General features: G+C 39.5%; 1 protein-coding gene across 4 annotated transcripts; it reads right to left on the bottom strand.

Annotated features, from left to right (window-relative positions):
• Positions 1-229: 229 nt before the first annotated feature.
• esrra (estrogen-related receptor alpha) lies at positions 230-26,292 on the bottom strand. 4 transcript variants are annotated; one of them, XM_017492333.3, is made up of 8 exons: positions 26,205-26,292; positions 20,317-20,428; positions 10,085-10,471; positions 9,396-9,512; positions 9,098-9,211; positions 7,448-7,615; positions 6,632-6,901; positions 230-3,762 (listed from the first exon to the last, which is right to left on the bottom strand). In XM_017492333.3, the coding sequence occupies exons 3-8, from the start codon at positions 10,464-10,466 to the stop codon at positions 3,509-3,511; spliced, it is 1,305 nt and encodes a 434-aa protein (XP_017347822.1). In that variant the 5' UTR covers positions 10,467-10,471; positions 20,317-20,428; positions 26,205-26,292; the 3' UTR covers positions 230-3,508. The 4 variants fall into 4 exon arrangements, with proteins under 4 accessions (XP_017347822.1, XP_053543971.1, XP_053543972.1 ...); XM_053687996.1 differs by lacking the exon at positions 26,205-26,292 and adding an exon at positions 23,018-23,482; XM_053687997.1 differs by lacking the exons at positions 20,317-20,428; positions 26,205-26,292 and adding an exon at positions 19,223-19,598.
• Between the last annotated feature and the right edge of the window lie 1,047 nt (positions 26,293-27,339).

The raw sequence follows: 27,339 nt of genomic DNA, 5'->3' as shown, positions 1-27,339 counted from the left end.
CACAATAATTGTGCCTTTACATTGTTTGTATTTATAAAGTATTTTTAAAAATGTCATTAGCTAGCTGGATGTCTATACCACAACAGTGGTCTTACAACTTTACCCACTAGAACAGGGAATGTATTGCACATTACCACATTCCCATGTTGAAAGCACAATTACAATCCCCCCCCCACACACATTTTTACAGAAAAAAAACAAGATCATAAAAGACAGACCAAATGGCAAATTCTGACGCATGTTAATTTATTACAAAACACATGACACCGACAATATCTTGAAGTACCCCTAAGTTCCTGTGGTGTTTTAGTGTTTGCCTTTTAAATCACAGTGATTCAATATGAACAAATTGCTGAGTCACTACTGCAGAACCATTTAGCTTTACGAAAAAGAAAAAAGAAGAAGAGAAAAAAAAACAGCACACAGAGACATCCACAATCATTATACTAAAACCCACAGAAAATAAAAACAACCAAATAATATTAATAAACATCAGCAAATTGAGTAAAAAATAGAATTGAATCTTTTAAATACAATATTTTAAAATACAAACATTGATTTGTTCTATAAGCTGTATCATTTCTGTGGATTTTTAACACTGTTATTACTGCTGAGGTTTGATTTACAGTAGGTCACTATACAGAGAAAGGTCAAAACAGAGTTTTGGTAAATTCTGGTATTGCTCATTTACATAAATATACACAGACACACTAACAGCTACCCGTGACTTTTTTTTTTTATTTCTAAATGATGTGTCCCACTGATGGATGTCCCAAAATCTCATCTAACGTCGACAATTACAAAATGGCATCATACAATCTTGATAATTGATGAAAACACTAATGTAATAGAATTATATTTGCTAATATTATTATTATTCACATAAACATTGACATTGTTTACAGCTTTCTTTGAATGGACCCAGACATCTATAGTTTTGTACACATTCTGCAACGTGACCAGGAACAGAGGTGTGTTTATCTCTGTATACAAAAGAGGAAAAGACTTATAGGAAACTTAGATATGAAACTAACCCAAAAGTATTTTAGTGTTGATTAGATTAAGATAGCTTCAACAGAAAACTGACAGCAGGACTGACTGCGTGCTAGAACGTGACAGTAAATGGAGGAAAATAACTCAACACTACATATTGATTGCCTGAAATCTGCAACACTATTATTACTAAGTCACATTCAAATATATTAACATATCTTTCCCTGGCTTTCGTTATTCTTCAGCTGTTAGCACTCACTGAAAAAAACAAAATGTTGGAGAAAAAAAAAAGACTGTAAAGAAAGGCAAAAAAAAAAACCAACAAAAAAACACAACAACAGTAAAAGTAATATTTTACAACATTCAACCAGATTGCTTTATTTTAGTACCAAGCTTGAGGACATGTAATATACGGAAAGTCTATGTTTCAAGTCAGTCAAACTTTGACAAACCACAAAGAAGAAAAGAAAGCTCATACTTGATCAGAAATTCCCATGGCATTTTGGGCTGATGGATTCCTGCAAGATGATGTTTAAATTAATTGGAAATTATCTAAGAAAAATTCAAATCACAGCCTAGAATTGGGAATTACCTGCGTATGGGATGCAAGCGTAACTTTTACACACATAATCGTTACTACAAACGTACAGTGAAAAGCACCCTGAAGACACACTGTAATCTCAGAGGTCTGAAACTTTTTTGTTTTTTTAGTGGTTTGATTTTCTTATTTATTCTGCCTTGGCCTGGACAGCAGTTGGCTTTTCTTCCTACTGTTGAGTTTTTCCAAAAATGCACACAAAAAAAAAAAATAATAATAATAATAATAATTAAAAAAAAAAAAAGGTAGCAGAGTTGTAGGGCTCTGAAAATGATTGCATATAATACCAGACAAATGTCTGCAAAACAAACACCCAAAAACGACACGGAAACAGCAGTGACCAACACAACGTCGATAAAAAGTTACAAGAATGGTCAAGGGCTGTGAGGGATTATTATTATTGTTTTGTTTTTTTTACATCATATTGTGAGGCTCTTCATGTTGTACCAAGTGTTACTCTCATACAGTGAAAGTCGTACGGCGCATGACCAACGAGGGCCACGCGCTGCATCCACGTCGGTCATAAGGATTCAAGTTTCACTCCATTCTTTATCCTGGATCAGCTCCTTCTCAAGTCTTTTAGAGGGAGGATTCAGAGTGCAGAGGCATAACAACCAACGGCTATGATCAGTCTCGGTGCAGTCTCCTGTCTCTGCTCCCAGTGTATAATATTGTATTGGTCACGTGAAGAGCTTGTGACATCAGGTGAAGCTTTCAGCTTTAGTTTTTTTTTTTTTTTTTTGAGCAGGAGTTCGTGCAGATTATAAAACGTCTTTCCACAGCACAGCAGCAGACTCCGTGTACAGAGCCAGCTGGCCTACAGGGCTTGAGGTGGCTCTTTTACCCTGAACTAAATGCACCAATGCATTCGTGCACTCACACACACACACACACACACACAAACGCATGTACAAAGTTCAAGAGTCTCCAGCCGTCCACTCTGCGGAAATGACTGCTAAAATATAAAGAGTGCATTACTGTCTAAAGAAGAATGGTGTCCTATTTGACAGAGTTCCCTTGGTGTACCACTACATTACAGAGCTTGAACGGAACAAAAGGCTTGGCTCAACAGCGCCCCCCCCCTACAGAAAAATACATGACTTGAACTTTTGATACATATTGCTTTAAAATATATTGCATGTAATAACATGTACTACAGTATATTTCTGTTCCTGTCATATGTAACTCCTAAATTACTACCTTCCCCCTGTTCACCCTGTAGGGCTAACATTCCTGTACATGTCTTGCATATTTCAATTTAAACCACAAAACTATCTGGGTAAATCAAGATAGTACCTACAGATTATAGCAAGTACTTGTACATGAAAACGGTCCACACACAGACACACACACACACACACACACACACACACACACACACAAGTGGGACAAAGGTTAAACATGGCTCTTTGTGAGGTCACCTAATGAATTACTGGATTTGTGTGGTGTTTTATATGGCTTTGCTATAATTTCACAAGGGGGCGCTACAGGTGAAGGAGATTTCATACAGCAGTAACTGAACTTCAACTCCCTGCTGTAGCCCCAAAACGTTACGCTGATGGAAAGTCCCATTTGTTAAAGCAATCTATAGGAAACTATGTGTGTGATAACTCTGATCAACTCTGATATCCTTGTATCTTTTGGGTAAATGATTCCAACAAGCAAGTGAATATTGTGATGTGAGGAATAAGTAAGTCCAATCAACGAATGAGGGATCGCCTGTCTTGCTGCTCGATGTCAAAGATTTCACATTATGAATGATATTTGAAGGGACTTTTAACTTGCCTTTCTTTAAAAAAGATTTTTTTTTAAAAACCTTCATCTCTTGGGGGGTGGGGGGGGAGGGGGGGGGTTTAATTTTTCTCCTCTCTTTTTTTGCTGACATGTCCTGTTGTTCACCTTGTTGTGTACCTCACGCTAGGGGGAGTCCATCATGGCTTCCAGCATTTCCAGGAAGAGTTTATGCATGGGCACACCTCCGCGGGTCTTGATACTGTAGAAAGTGGTGAGTGCGCGGTTGGCTGTTTGCCGGAGGAGGGGCAGCGTGAGGAGAAGGCGGCCGGCACGCTGCGGGTCTTCCGGACGCTGCTGCACCACCAGCTCTAACAGAGCCTGATGCAGAAGATCCCTCAGCTTCTGCACAGCCTCAATGTCCTCTATGTAGACTGAGTCTGAGACAGGGAGAGAGGCAGAGAAAGAGTGAGTGAGACTGGTAGGTGTGAGCTACCAACCGAACCAGACTTAATAATAATAATAATAATAATAATAATAATAATGTTTAATTTGTATAGTGCCTTTACAAGGCTCAATGACACTTCACAGTAAAAGACAATAACAATAACGTACAACAGTCAAACATATGAGTCATTAGGACAAATGGAAATTTGCCGAGTCCAGAGCAAGAAACAATGCAGTTATATAGTTATTATAAATATTACAACATTCAAAACCATAACAAGGGACAAACACTTAGTATTACATGAAACAGATACAAATTATGACTGATAATATTGGGTGAACAAATGGGTTTTGAGCCGAGTTTTGAATTCTGAAATAGAGGGAGTTGTCTGAATTGCCAGGGGGAGCGAGTTCCATAGCTCAGGTGCCACAACAGAAAAAGACCTGCCGCCCATTGATGAAAGGCGAAATCTGGGAACAAGGAGGAGAAGTTTGCTCGCGGAAGATCGGAGTTAGCTAGTGGGAATTCAGGGAGAGAGTAACTCAGAAAGGTAGGAAGGAGCAAGACCATACAGTGACTTAACTTTAAACAAGAAAATTATATATACACAATACACGATGCAACAGGTAGCCAGTGAAGGTTATATAGGATGGGAATGATATGTGCAGATCGTTTAGTGCAAGTTAGTACTCTCGCAGCACAATTTTGAGGGCATTACAATAGTCAATGTGAGATGGAATAAAAGCATGCACTAATGACTCAGCATCTTTCTGGCTAATATTAGGGATGGAGTTGGGCGATACGGCGAAGTTGGAAGGATGCTGCTTTAGACAGTCTGCTAATATATGCATCTAGGGTTAATGGAAGGTCAAGAATGATACCCAAGTTTTTTACTGTGGCAGATGGAAAAATTGAAGTATTATCAATGGGACAGTTAAATTTCTACTTAGAGTTGAGGGGCCACCAATTATTCTCTCAGTTTTACTCAAGTTCAACCTGATAATGTTGGAATTTGACCAGCCCTTCAATTCATTAATACACGAGGATAATGAGGCAGTCTGGTGAATAGAGTCTGGCCGACAAGCTGTATATATTTGAATATCGTCAGCGTAGCCATGATAGTTAATGCCGTGTCAACAGATAATTTGCCCAAACAGCATAATGTAAATAATAAAGGACCGAGAACTGAACCCTGAGGAACATCTTGTTTGAGTGGGACAGGGGGATTTATTATTGCGCATCGAGATGTAGTACTGCCTATCCTTGAGATAGGACGAGAATCAGGATAATGCAGCTCTTAAGATACTAATCTCAGAAAGGCGAGAGAGTAATAGTTTGTGGCAGACTTTGTCAAAAAGCTGAGCTGAGGTCGAGTAATAAGAAAAAGGAAAGATCATCAACAACTTTTACTAGAGCAGTTTCAGTGCGGTGATGTAGGCGGAAACCAGATTGAAATACGTAATATTGATTACTGTGAGCTAGAAATGTTGAGTGGCAACAACCTTTTCCATGATTTTAGAGATAAACAGTAAATTTTAAATTGGCTGATAATTAGAAATATCTGCTAGAACCAGATTTGACTTGCACAATAGGGGCTTGCTAATACGTGTGCCAACACATCCGGTGGTGAAAGATCAGAGGTGTGCTTTTAAAATCGAGGGCGATCACGTCTGACTTGTAGTATTTGCATAACAAATAGAGAGGCTTTTAAGGATGGGGGGATGGGGGGTTTTAGCTGACTGTTTACAGTAACCGATGCTGTGCAGGTCACTTGTGTTCTACCTGCTGGAGGCAACATATTCAGTGGGCAGTTATGTTCTTTACAATACACTTACAAAAGCAAGATTGGTGTGGGTACAGTTCATGAAACAAAATGGCTGACTATTCTTCCACACTACAGCTCTGAGGAAATAATAGCAGGATGAGTCATAACAGGGCCATAACCTGCTGCACTAGTAGCGATTACCATGTTCTGCAAGATACAAGATTATTTTGACATCTAGTCTTATATAACAGAGTGATATGTTCGTTACAACGTTTGCACAAATCACAGCAGGTTGTTTTCTTGAAGTGATGCTAATCATTCATTTTTAATTATTTATCATCACTGATACCTAGTGTTCTTTCTTAAGCGTAAAATTTAACAGCTTCAGTCAAAACATTGCTTCGTATTTAATGTAGGCTCTTTACATTGAGTATAACAAAATGACATTGAACAGAATTTGATCTTCAGTGGGGTTTTTTTTCTTTCTTTCATATTTTAATGTGACATGGCCACCCTATATTCTATTTTCACCAACATGAAAGTATTGGCCCCATTGTTTTCAAATTTCCAACTGAGAACTTGAAATCATATTTTACTTATAGATTAAGTAGCTGCATAATGTGCTCTACTGCTAGACATTACTAATTGCATCCTTAGTCTTCTTCTTCTGGGTATATTTACAGACATATTTTTCATGCCTGATGGATGGATTAAGAACAGGGCTGTAATAAAGTCTACACTAATACCTGGTATGTTTGATGCAACATAAATCTTTTGTCCAAGTTGACACAACTTAGGTGGTTGTGTCTTAGAGTAGATGGGCATGAAAATGGTTCTTTTTTAATTCCCCATGCCTGAAGTTCAGGGTTTTTTTTTTCTACTTCCCAAAATATAAAGGAACACAATTTAAAACAAAATCAACCCTGTGATACAGCAGTTACTGAAAATGAATGAATGAAGTGCATTTTATGCCAGACATGGGATAAGAGTAAAAAAAAAAGCCTACATATACACACCAACTGGGTGTCAACTGGGTGAAATACGGAATCCGCACATTGTTATATTGGTAAAGACTGGAAGTGATCAAGCTGCTCACCTGAGTTGGTGAGAGCGATGGCCTTCAGCATGACAAACTCCTCGCGCTCCAGCTGCAGGGCCCTAAAGCGGCGTGCCAACTGGCAGATGGCAGCATTCAGTTCGGTCAAGCCAGCCAGACGCGACATCTCCTCGTCTAGCACAAAGTCTTCAGCAAACACCACCTCGTCCTCGCAGCCCAGAGAGCGATACGCCACCCCTAGTACCAGCACCTCCAACCATACAGACTGCAGCACAGACATCTGGTCAGCCAGAGAAAGAGAGAGAAATCCTGCACGGCATACAGAGAGAGAGAGAGAGAGTGTGTGAGAGAGAGAGACTATAAGAATAAATGTGCACGGTATTACTGTTTGAATCAAACGTCTGTAACCTGGAATTCTGAGCTTCATCTGTACACTCTAATTTAGAGCACTCTTTAAAATAGCAAGGAACTAACAAAAGCCAGGGCGCTCACTCATGCCTTGCAGGGGAAAAGCCTGGAAAGCTTGTCTTGGGCCTGGATGGCAATTAGGTGAAAAAACCTCCCACACAATGCATCCCCACCTCCAGCTACTCTCTCAATTATAAGTCTCTTTTCTCCAAGCACCTGTTTCTCCATAGCAAGGTGTGTGATTACTCAGCACTCTCTAGTGCTCAAGACATTCCAGTTCGCTCTGCAGGGGAGGCCATCGAAACAGGCTGACACATTCTCTACCATTACACTGCTTTTCCAGCTAGTCTGTTAACAGCTTCAGGAAACGCCAGCCGATTATCAGCACCTTCAAATCTAGACTATTCTTTCACCGCTTCATTGTTCCGTTTAGGGGTGCTTTCTCACCGGGGACGTGTTTGGCCCAGCCGATGATGACGACGAGCTCGCGGTCAGCTAGGTCACACAGCGTGGTGAGGGTGCGCTGAGCCGTGTCGGGCTGCAGTGGATCCGGCATGGCAAAGAGCTTCTCAGGCTCAGCTACCAGCAGATGTGACACAATGATACTGGGGGAGCCTGGGGAACACACACACACACACCGAACAATTTTAAAACAAGACACACTAGCAACAATACAAACAAAAGCTATGTTTACATGCACCCTAATAATCTGTTAATGGTCCTAATTTAATCTTTATGTACACAAAATCGCAGAGTAATATGTTAAAAACAAACATAATGATTGCCTTGTAAATAACTTCCACACTCGCAACTTCCAGAATTTTTGCAAACACTCTGTGTGTGTGTGTGTGTGTGTGTGTTTACAATGCACAGTGGATACAAAAACAACTCAATAAGTAGGGCTGGGTGACCCATCCATATAATATTGATATTGTGATAAATGATTACGTGATACACTTTTCTGAGATATCGTTGGTATGTTCATGTATTTTTAATTTTTTTTTTTTAATACTTTTTAATACTTACAAATTAAAATGGTACTGAATGGATGCCGTTGATTTGACACAATTTTTCATCTTCTTTGTCTTTGTAGGCATTAAAGTAAAGTGTCGTCAAACTCAGGGCAGCCAGCAAATATCTTGAAACAGAATGTCGCAGGATGAATTCGGACTCATCCTTTTGTTTAAATAAGGATGCTCAGAGTATGTTTTGTGGAGAACGATCATTTAAGACCAGTAATGCAATTGATAACTTGGCCAACATCCTTGATATTTTTTTTGATCTGCATTACATGTACTATATACACTACCGGTCAAAAATTCTTTATTATTTTTCTCCACATTTTATAACAACAACAACAACAACAATAATAAAGTCATCAAAACTCTGGAATAACACAAATGGAACTATGAGAATTATGTTGTGATAAAAAATCCAAAATAAATCAAAATAATTTAATATTTCTAGCATTTAATAATTAACAAATAATTTAATAGCATCTTAGACACCCTGTTTGCCTAGAATTTCCAGAAGTGTATTCTTGGCATTTTCTCAACCAATTTCTTGAGAAATCCCGCTGAGATGCTTTTTAACCATATTAAAGGAGTTCTCACCAATTCTGCACACATATTAGCTGCTTTTCGGAATATTTCACTCAAAGTCATCCATTTAAAAACAATAATTTTTGGTAAATAATATTTTAGTTTTCTTATGACAAATGAATATGTTGGCAAAATTATATTTTTGTCTACAACACCGATTTCAAACATTTAACCATACACCTTCAGATCAAAAGGTTTTTAAGATCATGAGAAACATTTCAGTCAAGTGTGTCCAAAGGTTTGACCGGTAGTGTATGTAGATGTGATTTTCAACAGAGTAGCAATTTCTTGGAGGGGACATTTCCCTTTTATCCTCAATTTTGGCCACCTGACAATCCCCCCCCCCAGATCATATGACAGCTCTATCTGCACTCTTCCACATAAATGAGCATACAGACAGCCATGATTGGCTACTGTCGTATCTAAACATCGCATCTAAACATGGATAATGTTTTTCATACTGTAAACCACCTGTGTAATATCTTTTATTATTTACCTCTTTCCCCCTCTTTCTTGACGGGTATCGGTGTGCTCTGGTACATGGCATTCTCCACTTCTGGCCGCCTCTTGTACTTTTGCCTCCCTCCTCTCACCCGGTCCAGACGAACTCCTGTGTGCGCGCGAACACACACACACACACACACACACACACACACACACACACACACACACACACAGTTATGTGAAAACATCTAGCAGTACTAAGTCAAAGCGACTAGAATAATAAAGTAGAGTAGAACAGAGCAGAGTACATTCAGTTTGATGTAAAGGCTGCGTTATGTTCAGATTCTTACCCTCTTTGAGCATGCCCACTTTGAGACACTTTGTAAAGCGACATGCCTGGCAGGCCTTCCTGCGTCTCTTGGTGATCTCACACACGTTGGACGCTGGACAGCTGTACTCAATGTTGCCTGTGAAGGAGTTGAAAAAGGATAAAAATAAAATCTACACTTTCATACAGCTCTAGCTCATTAGTTATCTTGACATGTACTGGCAAGTTATAATTTAGGCTGTGGTCAGACGTACTAGATTTTTTTTCCCCCTCCTTAGCCACCAGAATACTAAAGTTTGAGGCTGTAGGGGGTTTTAAAGACACTACTGCTAGAGTGAAGTGCTTAGAAAAGTGCTATTTGCATGATAAATAATAAAGCTAAATGTTGATAAATGTTTTTAATAATGATAAAATAATAAATAGTAGTAATACAGGCAGCTAGCTAAGCTATTTTAGACTTTTACTTTTGCAATCGGATACAAGGCAGAAGTAACAGCGGTTGTAGTTACAATGTGCACATCACCCGAGATGCATTTTTAAAATGTATATATCAGCAATAAAAATGCATCAGGCAGCAAATTCTGTACCAAAAAAAAAAATGCCTAGCATGAATACAGCCTTAGTAAATGGTTTATATTTCCAGACATGCTCCCATTTATATTAGCTAAACTATTATTCTTTCTCTTCTTGCTGACAGGCAGGTGCGCTCACCTTGGATAGTTCGCTTGAAGAATGCTTTGCAGGCTTCGCAGGAGGCCACACCGTAGTGGTAGCCGGAGGCCACGTCGCCACATACGAGGCAAAGCCTCTTAGGAAGGGTGCTCAGGGCGTATTTGCAGCGGCCCCCGCTGCTGCCTGTGGAGCCCTCGTCCGCACCGTCGGCTCCATCTTCCTTAAAGTGGCAGCGCAGTGCTGGGCTGTATACAGGTGAGGAGTAGCGTACTGCTCCTTCCCCCCGTATGCCTCCTCCTCCGCTGTGAGAGGAATCAGAAGAGACGCCACCAGGGCTTGTCCTCCCGCCACCGCCGCCGCCCTCCGGACTGCTGGGCTCAGCTTTTATGTGCAGCTCTGAGCGGCGCTCTCTGGAAGACATGATACCTGTGGGGAGAAAAACAGAAAGAGAAAGGAAGAGGGGGTGAGATTGATATATGTACTTAAAGTCCAGATACATTGTTGAGACTTCTACCATTCCTGGGAAATTACTGGGAAGGCTTGCGTGTGAACAGAAGCCAACATGTTATTGGGAAATAGGATGATGTTTTTTGGGTTATATATCCTACAAACACTGTAAGGTAGATGATTTAGAGCTGATTTAACTTGGTGAAGCAAGAACAGGAGGAAAATTATTGGGTTTTTTTAAAGAAAGGAAAACAAAAGCATCATGGTAAATATAAATCTAATAAAATCCTCCATAAATAATATTCCTTGAAAGCTAGAAGTTTTGGTGAAAGACCCAAGGAATCCACAGGGATCATACATGTCTGAGCAAACTGCAGTATTCACAACAATGCACAATGTGCAGTTAGAAAAATTAAGCTTGCAAATACAATCAAATATCCACCATATGATACAACTTTGTCATGACAGGAACCTAGAAAGCTTAGATGGATGTGTGCAGAACAGAGTGAATTCTATACAAAACGTCGGCTCGTAATCCCCAACACAGAGGCCTCAGCCTTTACCAGATTAGGGTCATTAATCTAGTGAGGAGGACATACAATCCTACAGAAGCCAGACAGAGACCGGCAGTCTCCCAGGCACACTAGAGGATCCACAGCCCGTCCTTCCTCAGAAACCTCGGACTCATTGGCCCCTTTTCCCAGAAAGTGCTGATCTTTCAAAACTGTTAGCTAAGACATTACAAAACATGATATTACACAAGACAATCTGATTGCCAAATAGAAATATTGCTGTGATACAGGCTAATGACAACAGCCACCACGGTAAATTGGCAGAAGTACAGTTGCAATCAAAATTATTCAACCCCCATTGCAAATCAGGTTTATTGTAAAAATTTACAGACTTTCAGCTGTTTGCAATGAACAAATCAACAAAAACAAAAGCAAGTGAAATATTTCAAGTGGTTTCCCCAAATTCTATTGAAAATGCAACTTAGAATGATTTCTCCAGTCTCAAAATTATTCAACCCCCTGAACAGAATCCCTCACAACAGCACAAATATGCAAAACAGGTGTTGTCTCAAGCACACCTGATGCAACTAATCAAGGGCTTCATTAGTTGCACCAGGTGTGCTTGAGCTGGAACACATGAAATACCTGAACTGGCTAGGGATAGAAAATGTATTCAATACCTGGACGGGGCAGAACAAGGAAGTTATCAAAGACTGCAACCAGATTTCTGAGAAGGCAGGTTGTGAAAAACCCTCGAGTGACTGCAAAAGACCTGAAGCAAGACTTGGTGGCAACAGGCACTGAGATTTCAGTGAGCACGGTAAGGCACATGCTAAAAGCAACAGGTTTCCATGCCAGAACTCCAAGACGTTCACCACTACTGACCCAAAAGCACAAAAAAAGCCAGCTCAAAATCATATAAATAAGCCACAGAGGTTTTGGGATTCTGTTCTGTGGAGCAATGAAAGAAAACTGGAACTTTTCGGCACGATGAATCAGCGGTATGTCTGGAGGAAGAAGAATGAAGAAAGAACACACTGTACACAGTCAAGTATGGTGGTGGCTCAGTGATGCTCTGGGGCTGCTTTGCATCCTCTGGCACTGGAAACCTGCTGCGTGTGGAAGGCAACATGGATTCATTGAAGTACCAGGAAATCTTAGGAGAAAACGTCATGCCGTCTGTGAGGAAGCTGAACCTCGGGCGTCATTGGACCTTCCAAGAAGACAATGATCCCAAGCATTCCTCAAATTCCACCAAGGCTTGGTTGCAGAAGTAGTCCTGGAATATTCTACAGGGCCATCACAGTCACCTGACTTGAACTGCATAGAAAATCTCTGATGGGATTTGAAGAAGGCAGTTGCAGCACGCAAACCCAAGAATATTACTGAACTGGAGGCCATTGCTCATGAGGAATGGGCTAAGATTCCGCAGGAACGCCAGCAGAAGCTGGCATCTGGCTATGCATCTCGTTTGCAGCAGGTCATAACAGCAAAAGGGTGCTCTATTAAGTACTAAAGATGCTTGCCATGAAGGGGTTGAATAATTTTGAAACTGGAGAAATCATTCAAAGTTTTCAGTTGAATTTGGGGAAACCGCTTAAAGCTTCCTTGTGTTGAACTATTTCAATTGTTTTTGTTTGATTTGTTCATTGCAAACAGCTGAAAGTCTGTAAATTTTGACAACAAACCTTATTTGCAATGGGGGTTGAATAATTTTGATTGGATTTGCAACTGTACATTTGTGTAGACTCCCAGGTGGCCGTAGGATTAGGCTATTAGCTGCATCTTTTCCAGAGCCTGAGAACGATGCAGACTCTTGGCCACTTCAAGACATTTAATAATGCATATAATCATCGGAGTACACCACCACAGTCACTGCAGTCGTAAACCAATATCACTTGTTTTTGGTGTCAAGACTATGAAAATGAAAAGCAGGCCCTTCTGAGGATATGCGATATGTATATAGATATACTTTTGCAATGTCAAAGCACTGCTAATCTTAATTACAGTACGTTGCTGGTAAACCCAGGCTAGTCTTCTTGTCAGAGTGTATCAGTGTGTCCTCTTACTTCCTGTCTTACCGATACAGCTAATAAAGTTGGACATGATGATTGACAACAGATGATCCTACACATACATGACACTCAAAAGGAATACAGGTTCTTCTAGCCAGGAGCAAACCTGAATGTAAAAACATACAAATGTCAGTTCTTTATGTCAGTTGTTTAAGAGTGAAAGACAAGGAGGAACACACATCATGACAACTGTCTAAATACTCCTATACTCAAAACTAAGCTCAGGTTGTGAGGTCACAAAATAGGTATAACTACTTTGGACCAATCATGGTCTCCATATGCACATTAATTCATGAATCCATCTTCAGCAACTGCTTTATCCTGGTCAGGGTTGTGGTGGAGCTGGAGCCTATCCAGGGATGAATTCACTCCGGATAGGATGCCAGGGCACCACTCACTCACTCACCTCGCACACACACACACACCTCGAGGAAATCTGCCATAGCCAATCTGCCTACCTGCACAGTGGAAGGAAACTAGAGAACTCAAAAGGAATCCACACTGACAGGGGAAGAACATATGAAACACCTTCACAGATAGTAACCCAAGTTCAGGATCTACCCAGAGACCTTGGAGCTGTGAGGTGGAAGCGCTACCCCCTTATGAAAAGATATTTAAAAAAATGATAAACTATTACCTGGAAACTTTTAGCCAAAGAACTTGCTAGCCAACTTGGCTAATGTTAGTAATGACCAAAATCATAATGGTTCTTTTATGCTCGAACAGATTTAGCTAGTTGCAAAATAAATAGCTCAGAATAGCTCAGGCAATACAAATATTACTTGTGTCTGTGATACCAAAGGGTGCCCTATTACTAGTCTCTACAAATCTGTAAATGCATTATGGGTATTCTGTACCTGCTGGGGTACATCATGTTTTGGGGATGGTACCCATTTTCTCACAATTTGGTGACCAACCGGACAGTTTTCCCCATCACATGACAGCTACCAACCAAGGAAGGTTATTGCTCACATGTCCTTCCTCAGAGACAACCGCATCTTTTTGAACTGCTGCTCATGCTGTGTCACAGGGCAGCTTAACATGCATGAAGGAAAGCACTACCAGCCCTCTTATTTGTAAATGAGCCAACAGATGCCAACAATTGGCTAGTGTTGTTTGACAGGAAGAGGAGAGCATGGCCAATTTTGCTCCCTGGCTCCTGGCCATGGATGTCATCATCAGGATTGGAACTAGAGATCATGACTGTTGCACCACTGGAGCCTGGGTACATCATTTTAACACTAACCTACTGCAGTGCATTTTGGGATTTCGTAAGCCGACTGGACATTCTAAACTAGGATTTTGGATATGGTTGGAAAAGTACAAAACTCCGTAAATAGTTTGTAAAGTGGAACAAGGAGCAGTTGTTCTCGTACCTTTAGTACAGACATATATTGCACAATTTCTTTATTCTGGAGAACAGCGAAAAGCCTAACCTCAAAGTGTTCACCGTACCACTGATATATAGAGATGATGGCAAGACATGTAGGAATTTGATGAGAAAAAGAACTGACAGCAGGTGTCTCCAATGTCATCTGCAGTCCATGCACATGAGAGACGGGAGTGTACGCCGGCTGACGTACAGAGAGTAACTATGGCCCAATGCTCACAGTCTGTGTTCCAACTCGCACAATCTGGTGAACTTTGTCATTACACCCTTCCACACATCTCAGCCTAAGCATGCTACACTCTTTGATTGTAATGATAGGACACAAGTGCAAACACACTCAGGACTTCCTTCTTTTAATGTGTAGCATGTATCAACATTTTAAATATGCAACACAAGTGAGGACTTATATCCGAGAAGCTTTAACACCACGGATTTGGGTAGAGCTGGGCAGTATAACACATAATATTGATCATAATGAAAATATATTTTATACACAGACACCCACACACACACACATATATATACACACACACACACACACATACACATATATATATATATATATATATATACACACACATACATATATACATTATATACATATATATATATATATATATATATATATATATATATATATATATATATATATATATATATACACATACATATATACATTATTTATATATATATATATATATATATATATAAATAATGTATATATGTATGTGTGTATATATATATATATATATATATATATATATATACACATACATATATACATTATTTATATATATATATATATATATATATATAAATAATGTATATATGTATGTGTGTGTATATATATATATATATATATATATATATATATATATATATATATATATATATATAATGTATATATATATATATACACATACATATATACATTATTTATATATATATATAATATATATATCTCACAAAAGTGAGTATACCCCTCACATTTTTGTAAATATTTGATTATATCTTTTCATGTGACAACACTGAAGAAATGACACTTTGCTACTACAATGTAAAGTAGTGAGTGTACAGCTTGTGTAACAGTGTAAATTTGCTGTCCCTTCAAAATAACTCAATACACAACCATTAATGTCTAAACCATTGGCAACAAAAGTGAGTACACCCCTAAGTGAAAATGTCCAAATTGGGCCCAATTAGCCATTTTCCCTCCCTGGTGTCATGTGACTTGTTAGTGTTACAAGGCCTTTGGTGTGAATGGGGAGCTGGTGTGTTAAATTCGGTGTCATCGCTCTCACACTCCCTCATACTGGTCACTGGAAGTTCAACATGGCACCTCATGGCAAAGAACTCTCTGAGGATCTGAAAAAAAAAAGAACTGTTGCTCTACATAAAGATGGCCTAGGCTATAATAAGATTGCCAAGACCCTGACACTGAGCTGCAGCACAGTGGCCAAGATCATACAGCAGTTTAACAGGACAGGTTCCACTCAGAACAGGCCTCGCCATGGTCAACCAAAGAAGTTGAGTGCACGTGCTCAGCGTCATATCCAGAGGTTGTCTTTGGGAAATAGACGCATGAGTGCTGCCCGCATTGCTGCAGAGGTTAAAGGGGTGGGGGGGTCAGCCTCTCAGTGCTCAGACCATACGCCGCACACTGCATCAAATTGGTCTGTATGGCTGTCGTCCCAGAAGGAAGCCTCTTCTAAAGATGATGCACAAGAAAGCCCGCAAACAGTTTGCTGAATACAAGCAGACTAAGGGCATGGATTACTGGAACCATGTCCTATGGTCTGATGAGACCAAGATAAACTTATTTGGTTCAGATGGTGTCAAGCGTGTGGCGGCAACCAGGTGAGGAGTACAAAGACAAGTGTGTCTTGCTTACAGTCAAGTATGGTGGTGGGAGTGTCATGGTCTGGGGCTGCATGAGTGCTGCCTGCAATGGGGATCTACAGTTCATTGAGGGAACCATGAATGCCAGCATGTACTGTGACATACTGAAGCAGAGCATGATAAGTATGCAGTATTCCAGCATGATAACGATCCCAAACACACCTCCAAGATGACCACTGCCTTGCTAAAGGACTGGCCAAGCATGTCTCCAGACCTAAACCCTATTGAGCATCTGTGGGGCATCCTCAAATGGAAGGTGGAGGAGCACAAAGTCTCCAACATCCACCAGCTCCGTGATGTCATCATGGAGGAGTGGAACAGGACTCCAGTGGCAACCTGTGAAGCTCTAGTGAACTCCATGCCCAAGAGGGTTAAGGCAGTGCTGGAAAATAATGGTGGCCACACAAAATATTGACACTTTGAGCCCAATTTGTACATTTTCACTTAGGGGTGTACTCACTTTTGTTGCCAGCGGTTTATACATTAATGGCAGTGTGTTGAGTTATTTTGAGGGGACAGCAAATTTACACTGTTACACAAGCTGTACACTCACTACTTTACATTGTAGCAAAATGTCATTTCTTCAGTGTTGTCACCTGAAAAGATAATCAAATATTTACAAAAATGTGAGGGGTGTACTCACTTTTGTGAGATATACACTGCATATACACACACACATTCAGTATGACACTACGTATTGTCAGTATTCTGATAACAAATTAAGACTGTAAGCAGTTGGTTAAATGTCAAATATTATAATAATAATAATAATAATAATAATAATAATAATAATACTATAATTGTGTACAGAATTTTCCATTCACTTTTTCAGTGTTAAACAACGTAATTTTACAAACTCGGCTACTCTGACCTGTTCTGCTGGTGGAAAGTTCTGGAACAACAAGAAGATCTCAATGTCAACGGCACTGACAAGATACTTCTCCCACAAACAAGTCACAAGTTTGTATGCCTCACATACCATTAAAATATAACTTGACCATGTTTGAATCCATGCCTGTATATAATCAATTCATCTGGTGGCAACAAGTCCATACAAATCCTACATTTACATCCCACTTATGACTAAGATGATAGACAGGTACAAGATAGACAGTCCTACAGGATGGACTGACTAACAGACCAATAGGCAGAAAATAGGCCTTGATTTCCATTTAAAGTATGATCTTTGTACGACAAACAGGAAGGATGATATTAAAGAACAATTCCCAAATCGAATCCGTTCATGCTGCTGATATGGCGATCATTCTATATAAATCCTACAAATATTCAACCATTTGGTCTTCAGATATGAACGCATAGACAAAACATATTGCCTCCACCACCTAATAGCAGAGCAACAACAACATAGGAAAGATAATCAGCCTATTATTTGAATGGTGCGTAAAATAAATAAGTGCCGAATGAGTCTGCGGAACTCTTTTTCAAATTAAAGATATGGGTAATATCTTTAACTTTAAAGTTAAAGATATGGGTGTAACAATCGGATGATTTGGAACGAAGCATTAATTTAAAATGCAATGACTGAAATTAATCAAGGCAACGATCATAATTATAATCTAACTATAGATTAGAACGGATTATAAATCGATTTCTTTTACAAAAAAAAAAAGAACACAGATAAATGGTTTGTTAAACAGAATTAAAATAGTTAATATGGTGTGGCAATAGCAAGGTAATTTGCCTGTAACTCCTGTACTTAAAATGGTCTCTCTCTACGTCAATATCATTCTCAAATTAACAGTAAGCCTACAAAAGATTCTGAACAAGGTTGGTCATATATCAATCAGAGGCTACTAAACTGAATCAAACCTTATCGCACCAGATTCAGCAGTAGCTTCAAATATCAAATCATTGTCCAAGAATTGATATCATATGACATCAGATTCAGCGGTATTGTCAAATATTGACTTGATGCCTTAATGATCCAAATCGTATCGTACCAGATTCAGTGGTATTGTCAAATACTGACTTGTTGTCTTATGAATCGAATGTGTCATATGATCTCTAAATCTACAAGTTCACAATAATTCGTTTTGGTTCTCTGGGAAGAAAGTTCTGGAATAAAAAGCTTATAACTCTGATAAATAAATATGAAGACATCTTTGTGCTTAACATTTTGTTCATGAGGTTACAATAGAAAGGGCCACTATATGCAAAAAGTGAAACCTCAGTACTACATGCTAAAAACGAGACCACAGAAAGGCAGGCGATCACACCACATGTCTGAAGTGATTTATATTCATATTAAAACACATTAACCGTCGCTCGTATTTCAGTGTGCATGACTTGTGAAGGCGCCGGTTGATCAAATGGTGCATGACAAAAAAAAAATCTCTGCTGCTGCTTTAAAAAACGACCTGATGCAAATAAACAGCGCAGCAAACCAAGTGCGTGTTTCCGTCCCAGTACTCCAGGTTTCCACTGAATAACCTCCAGAGACGTTCAAACGACCACCACAGAAGTGTCACTTCCACTAACCCAAATAACAGTTAACATGTGAGTGATAACTTGCTCAGGTCTTTCATTCACCTTTCTGAACCTATGCTAGCTAGCAAATTAGCACGACTGTCATCTGATATCAGTCAAACACAGCATGCTACACGAAACAGCTTCGTTTTAGTGCTCCTATGCCTAAATATTCCGCTCTTCGGATTTATATTCAAAGCCACAACCAAACTGGTGTCCCACCAAACTAAGAATGTAGCAACAACACACAGGCTACCGTTACCATGCAGACTCGCGCTAGCCAACGTTAGCTTAGCATACACGGTGGGATTGCTAACTTACCGCCTGTACCTTGTTGAAAGCAGCAAAGCGTACTAGATTTCCTTACTTTAGCCGTCGTGTTTCCTCACAGATTATTTGTTTCGTAGCCACTTATTTGTAATTTTAGCAAGGAAACCCCAATTAAACGCATAAATCTAGTATCTGAGTTAAGTCATGGTAAACTTCACTTTTCCCCCTCACATGGGCAGTACTCATTATGTATTCTTCAGGAAGGAGAGGAGGAGCAGTTCACAAACACAACCTGACAGGGTTCCCCCCGTTGTTGTTGTTGTTTGTTTTGTTTGTTTTGTTTGTTTTTGTCATTTCAACAAACAAACAAATAAATAGCCAGTACATTTCTGCTCTGAATAAAATATTAGACGCTCAGCTGTAAGGCTGGTCAAGTCAAGTACATTATATGGCCAATTGTATACTTGAGATGAGGAAGGTTATAGTAACTTAAATAACCACTCTTTACAACTATTGTGTGCAGAAAAACATCTCAACATGCACAAAACATCAAAGTCTGTGTATGTGGTCAGAAATATTAAGTGAAATATACACTATATAGCAAAAAGTTTGTTGACACCTGACCATCACACCCGTGGTTCTTCCCCATCTGTTGCCACATAGTCAGAAGCACACGATTGTCTAGAATGTCTTTGTATGCTGTAGTATGAACTTTCTCTTAGTTGGAAATTTAAGGGCCTCATGATAATGCAGCTGTGCACAAAGTGAAGTCCATGAATACATGGTTTGCCAAGGATGATGGGAAAGAACTCAAGTGGCCTGCAGAGATCCCTGACCTCAACCCCACTGGCCACACTTAGGATGAACTGGAACACTAACTGCATCCCAGACCTCCTCAGCTGACATCAGTGCCTGTGGAAAGAACTGAGTGCAACACTCAGTTTGTGTATTTTATTAAAAATGGTATTTAAAGTTTGACCTCATACGATTCATCAAAAAAATAATCGTCTCATTAAACGATTATGAAAATAATCGTTAGTTGCAGCCCTAATGTGAACCCACCAGGACAAATTCCTTTTTGGTGTAGAATATCCCTTAAACTAATTCTGATTTAGATCATATATACATATCCATGGAGATCAGAGATTCAAAAGTCTAGTGGATTGGAATTTATTTGGAGAGATGCCCTACCTTTTTTTTGCTTTTATGCTCAGCCCCACGTGGGCTATGACCAATGTCCACTCACTTCCTTTTGTCTTCCGCTGTGTGACGATGGGTCAGATTTGTCCAGCCATCAGGAACACTGTACAATAGAAACAGCCCTGTATGAGTATCTACATATGGGCATGCTGTATAAATTATAAAAACTAGATCTGAATCAAGCTTGTAAGCTAAATACTTTGGATTTACTAAAGCATTTAGCAAAATTATGCTTAAATGTCTGACTTTTTCAGGTAAGGTATTCTGTCAGTGACATAGATCACTTAAAAAGAAGACTATTTCACAGGATATATACAGTATGCACCCTTATACCACATGCAGGGCTGAATTAGATTTTCAGGCTTTAACAGATTGTCTGTCAATCACAGTGCATCAACACCATTAGACCAAAAATGCTGACGGTTGGGGAAAGTAGTTTTTTTTTTCTTCTTTCTTTCTTTCTTTCTCTCTCTCTCTCTCTCTCTCTCTCTCACACACACACACACACACACACACACACACACACACACACACACACACACACACACACACACACACACACACATCATTTCTGCTCGCAATACCCCCTCCCCTTCTCCAACACATTCCAAAGGTCAAAGTCACATGAGGGTTTGAAGGACAGACAAGGCAACTTACTCTATGCGCATGCAGAAAAACACAGTTCCACCTGGGTGATAATTTACCAAGCTTTAAGAGATACAGAGCAAGATTATAGACGTTGACAACACAAAGAAAGTGAGACAAAAGAGGAACAATAACATATGGACTCAACTACAAGCACATATTTCTACTTGTTAAACATTTCTACCATAGGAAACTTCAATTTGGTGCAATTTGTTGCTGACAAATGCAGTCATGATTCTAAAAAAATGACATGTTAAAATGAGATTTAATTCAAAGTAAGAATAACTTTGTAAGAATACTCAGTGTGACTGTATGGAAGTCTTGAAAGGCTTGTTTTACCAAAACAGGTAAAATTAAATGAAATTCACATTCTTAACACTTGCAAACAAGGCTAAGATCAAGGAGCTTAAGTACTCAAGTCAGGCACAAAAGTATTCAACTTTGTGAATTTCGAGTAATTTCGACCCAGTGAGGGATCTTAGAAGAGATATGCAGAGGTGTTAATGGCAGATTGCTCTTTGACCTGAAACAACCATCTGTGCTTTTCTTTCTATTTAATGAATGACTTAGTATTCCTTCATACTTTTACTGTTATTTCGATAATATATGAAAAGCAACTAATGTAATGTTTATTTAAAAATGTTGTGGTTACAGAGGCTAAACTTATTGATATGATAAATATCAATTAATAAAGTTGCCTTTGCCTGACTATTACCAGCCCAAAACTTTATAACTGAATGTCAGTGAATTACTGAAAATATGATATTTTATACATCAGGCCACTGGTATAAAATAAAGGCAAAGCCTTTGACAGAATGTGCCATGTGATGGCCAGCGACCCAGACAAAGAGATTAGTTTCCAGAAGGCAGTTTTGTTTCATATATTGCTTTCATACGGAATGAACACCGCAGAGAAATACAGCCCACTAGCATTATCAAGGGAGTAAAGAGAAAAAGTGGCATGATGCCCAAGGTGAAGGAGACGTCCGAGCCATCAGACCGAGATATTCACATAAACGTGTTGTTAAACTTCTCACATCACACACATGCAATGAAGTCACAGATTGACTGATTGCCTTATCTGAAGGCCAGTGTGTAAAACCAATTCACGGGCAGAGATATGAAATGAGAGTTATTAGCCTTCTTGTTTTTTGGCTAAAGCACATGGGTAACAACATACAGCAAAAACTGCCAAAGCAGATTTCAAAAGGTGACATTGCAAAGTGAATGGCAAAAGGTTAATTTCTAAAATTGGATTACCACTTCTTAAGAGCAAGGATTCCCATGTCAATCCCAGTCTTTTTGGCCTGAACCAGCATGTAAAGTAAACGTCTGGAAATAATATGCAATGCACTTGGAAGGCCGCACACTCCAGAAATAGGTAGACATTTTTATAAAAGAACAACCAATACTATTTAAAAACTGCTAAAGCAATGATTTAGTCTGTTTTAGTAGGTCAAAGTGGACCATGTGGCACTTTGGAGTGTCGTGAAGATGCTGAACGAATAAAACTATAATTAATTAAGTCCTCAGCCAAATCCTGCAATTACTATACACCAAAGATACACTTTTCACTGAATGTCAGTTTGTCTCATGAGGCTCTGACGTGGGTCTGGGTTTATTTTCGGACTGCAAACTGAAGGCCAATGGGAAATGACCGATGTAGTGGGAAGGAACTGTACACATTATTATGGACTAAGGATTAGGACAACATGATCAAGGTCAGCACAGATCAACACACTGCTCCAGCTTATGCGGACTTCCTTCTTTACTTTACACACCGTGCCACCAATACACAACTACTGGAAGGGGGGAAAAAACCCAAACATCTGGCATATTGTTATGAAAGACTTTTGCTATCTGACATGGCAAATAAAACTCTATATAGGCTATAATTTACAAAGTAAACTTAGTGATGTCTTGGACACCATGAAAGTAGATGATTAGATAGGTGCAGTGGATAGTTAATTGGACAGATCGTGCTCAGTGTGAGATTGGAGTTACGCTCGAGATTAGGCTATTTCTGCATCTCTGATAGACTACTTACCAGCATTTGTAGGAAAAAATAGATATATTGCTGAAGTCGATTTGTGTGACAAGGAGCAAGTCTCACAATTCGCGCAACATCGTCGCCTTGTCCTCCAACAATACACTCCGGTTTTACTGAACACACACACACCCACACTCACACTCAATTGATATATATTGAACGCGGCTCCGGGTGGCGGATCAACTTTAACCTCACAGCAGCTTTTGGATTGGAGCTGGAGACTACAGACTATACACGAGAGAGATCTGACATGACACCCCGAGATCTTCAATGCAGACCAGGAGAACGTGTTTTTAATCCAGTGCTTGTCCGCTGGAAGGCTTTCTGAGGTGCTTATAAAGCGCTTTCGGTTGCCACTGGAAGCCTGGAATCCTGTCTTCCGCTGATCCTGCTTACGTCCGTTCCCCCCTCTCTCTCACGCGCGCTCACACACACGCTCTCTCTCTCTCTCTCTCTCTCTCTCTCTCACTCACACACACACTCCTCTCTCCGTTACGTCCTTTTCCACGCCGTTCTTCGTCATCAACGCCGCAACGCCGGACAGAAACCGAAATGAATCCATGTTAGACACCGAGTGCACTATGTAGGGTGCAGATCCCATTATTAGACACCCTATCTAGTGCGCGTGTGTAGGGAGGGAGCGACTCGGGATTCTCCCTCTGGTCTACAGTGAAGTCTGGGTCTGACTCACGAGTTAACATGCTTTTGATCTTGCAGCTTCCCCCCCCCTTGTTGCTTAACTGGCACGTTTCTATTTTGAGGCTTTTAACAAGTAAAAAAAAGAAAGAAAGAAAGAAAGAAAGAAAGAAAGAGATAACGGGCTGATCTGGTAGTTTACAGAGCTTTAACACTAGTTGTAGATTAGAAGACTGTTCGATTTGATCATAGATATGAAGCATAAAGTAACTCAAGATATGCATGCACAGACAGGCTGACTTGAGTTACAAAATATCACTTATCACATTCAATATTGATCAGTTGCAAAATACTTAAAGGTGGTGTAATTGTGCTTTCGAGTTAAAAGACAAACAAACCCTGAATGCATGAGGTGCTTGAGCTCACTTCTGATTCACATTTATCATGCGCATCAATATAGACAACCATTTAGCCTAAACACTGTCTCACAAACGGTCTAATTTGTGTTATGTATGATTTTGGGGGTTAGTAGGTGTTGCTGTAATGCGGCAGAATGCGTTTGGCCCGTTTGTAAATCCCGCATGGCTTTAGATGGCATGGAAAATTCTTGGTCTCGTGACACTGACCCAGCTCTTCGGCCTTCCCCGCTCAGCTGGCTCGACTAAAGCAGCAGCAGCTCACACACTTCACTCCTCACAGAGTGAATAGACCACAGGAAACAATCCTGAAAGTGTCCAGTGCCACTGGTAACTCGAACCGGAAACACAGGCGCGTGCTGTGTTGACCTCAGAGATCATGCGGGCTTGATAAAAAAAAAGCCCACTGATCTACCATTGCACAAATCATAAACATAAAAATGATAGAAAAAAATAGAAGATGAGTCATCTCTTGGTACGCACGGATACAGTACTAATAAAAGAGCTCTGTATAGCCTACAGGGGAGGGACGCTGTGTACCCGGTGTCATTGAGAATCTGCAAGCGACCTTGAATTCAAGGTCATTCATTCGACGCCGCATAGGCTATACACCGCATTTACAGCGGAAGTGCTCTGTGCTGCTGCATTATGTCCACATAGAGAATTAGAAACCATGTCACGAAAAGAGATGCATTTAAAAAAACAAAAAAACCCATCTGCTTTGTGTAGTTCATCAGTTTAACTCAAATCAGCCCCGTCATGTATTGCAGTTATGTTGTTTTTGGTGTGTTTTTTTTTTCTTCGTAGAAGTGCGGTGTAAATTGTTATGACTTTGCTGTGAAGAGGTCATGCATCAGTTCTGCATGCCGAAATGCTGCCAGTCCTGTCTGGGGTCATGACCCCAAGACAGCTGCAAGTATACAAATACTATACTCACACATGCTCTATACAAAACGGGAAGCCAGGCTGTAGTAGGGTAGACTACACTATCCAATTTCCTATTTGTCTCCTGTGGCCTAATATAACACCCAGACACGTGCAATAGTATGTATGCTTTAAAACAAAACACAAGGTCTTAAGGGATTTCTGGGCACGCCTGAGTAACTTAAACAGCTTCAATATTGTCTTATATATTCATTCATTGTGGAACTAGAGACCTCAGCATATTTGTATAGCTAAACTATTCATAATCTTATCCTATACTGTAACAAAAAACAGAATTATATCACATTTTATGTGATGTTTTCGTCCTTGTTATGTCTTCATAGTCCTTTGTTATACAGTCGTCAGCAAATCACGCCAGTCATCAATAATTCCCAGGCTATAAATAGACTGAAGGTAAAGAGTAGGATACAGAAGCGCAGTATATAATTTAGGCAACAATATGGCGCCCTCTAGTGGTCGAGTGTTCACTCGAACGGTGACGTCAACACCTAGCGTCCTTGAGCACAAGGTCACACGTTTGAGAGGCTGAGACAGCTGAGGTGACACTAATGCATGCGGGTTAGCTCTGTTTGTATGCATAACGTCTCCAGAATTGATTTTGTGAGCTCAAACTGGTTTTCTAATTATAGTGAAATAAATATCATAAATATCATCATAAATATTGTGACTTTTAAAAAAATGAGCAGGGGAATGGGCAGGGATGACACACATCACATGCTTCCATAATTTAAAAAAAAATATTTAAATAATAAAAAAATATCAGCTTAAACTTTCACTAAACTTATTGTTTATGAAACTTCATACTGTACACACGGCTTTCGTTTTAATTCACTCATTGCACAGGTATGTAGATCTATTAGCCTATTGAAAAAAAAAAACGAGTGTTAATTTAAGTGATGCAGAAAACAAAATCCTGGACAGATTTATAAACTTTGGAAATCCCAGCTGCATAAAAAAGATCACTTCTGGGCAAGAAAGGATACCTATTGCTTATTATTATATTTACTGCTACAGAATGCACTTTGTAAGGCACACATACATTTTTAGAAGTCTTGGACAGGCTCAAGTTTAGAAATTCAAGAACATGCCTACACACACACCCAGGCTCATATACAGTACAGATACGCACACATATTATTAGTGATAATATGTAACTAATATTCATCTACCAAATTCTTTCATATTACCTATAGCTTGAGAGCTTGCCCCAGCAGAGAACCTAGAGAGAGCATGCAGACGGAGTGGAGCAGAATGGCGGCCATGTTCCTCTGTGTAGTGATTAGTAGAGGTCAGATGTGACAGCAGAGTTGCAGAAACGACCTTTGCAAAGCTTAAGTCAGCCCTCTGGATACAAAACAAGTTATCATGCATAGGACTGCATACATCACCTTTGAAACGAATTCATGACTAAATTTGTGCTTTTTGTTGTTTTCTTCTAGATTTATAATGATATAATTATTAATATAATCAAAACTATGACTTGGATTAATCCGATGTGCAATACCGCAATGCGTTTATCTTACTAGTTTCTTTTCCTTAGGTTTATGTTTATATTTTTTCCAATCCAGAACTAGGCTTTGTCTCCAGTCAGAGCAGTGTATCTCAGCTCTACAGCTTTTCTCTAAAAGGAATTCACAAGATATACAGTATGGTTTCACAAAAAGAAGGATGGGTTGATTATGGAAAAAAAGAAAAGCTCGTTAGAGTTTGTTAGTTGCAATTTGCCTCGTAGGCAACAGAGGACTCTAAACATGACAAACTGCTTTTTTAAGTGTCAGGCTGTTTTATTTATGGACACACAGGCGCAGCATGTAATTCTTTATGTTCAACAAGAATTTGGTTGGAACGGTGGAACATTTCTATACAACCAAACTTGTAATCTGTTTTGTTTTATATAGTGATGCACAGTTTTTGCAAACATTTTGTTGCAACATTTCGGCCACAAATGTGGCAGTTTTGTGAAAGTTCTCTCACAGACTCACTTTTGGATAGTGTTATGTAAGATCAGGCTCTGATGCAAACCATGGTACAATTACATCATCTGTACTCCACATTGCAGATAATGGCTGGTGGTGTGATCTTGTCAGCCTGCTGGTGCTCTCTCGGGCCTCAGAGTTGCAGATGACAAATTAAGTTTTGTTTGAAGATCATATAATCCTTCATCTATTGTTAGCCTTTTCTGTGTGATGTAAATCATGATCAGCTTGCCCATAAACGTGCTTCTTTTTGCGAATAACTTTTTATTGGTTTTTAATTACAAAAAAGGAAAACATAAAAAACAAAGATGAACAACACATAACAAAGACAAGCGGTAACAAAAAA

Source organism: Ictalurus punctatus, chromosome 18, assembly GCF_001660625.3.
Source record: "Ictalurus punctatus breed USDA103 chromosome 18, Coco_2.0, whole genome shotgun sequence".
NCBI lineage: Eukaryota > Metazoa > Chordata > Actinopteri > Siluriformes > Ictaluridae > Ictalurus > Ictalurus punctatus.
The sequence above is the reverse complement of the archived record's forward strand: the minus strand, read 5'-3'. Positions and strand labels throughout refer to the sequence as shown.

Bases quoted from the DNA above. Each gene is read 5' to 3' on its own strand.
- esrra (XM_017492333.3), bottom strand. From the start codon at position 10,466: ATGTCTTCCAGAGAGCGCCGCTCAGAGCTGCACATAAAAGCTGAGCCC. The intron at 7,616-9,097 runs GTAAATAATAAA...TGTGTTCCCCAG, and splicing joins CAAGAAAGAGGGGGAAAGAG to GCTCCCCCAGTATCATTGTG. The intron at 3,763-6,631 runs GTGAGCAGCTTG...TCCCTGTCTCAG, and splicing joins CATCGCTCTCACCAACTCAG to ACTCAGTCTACATAGAGGAC.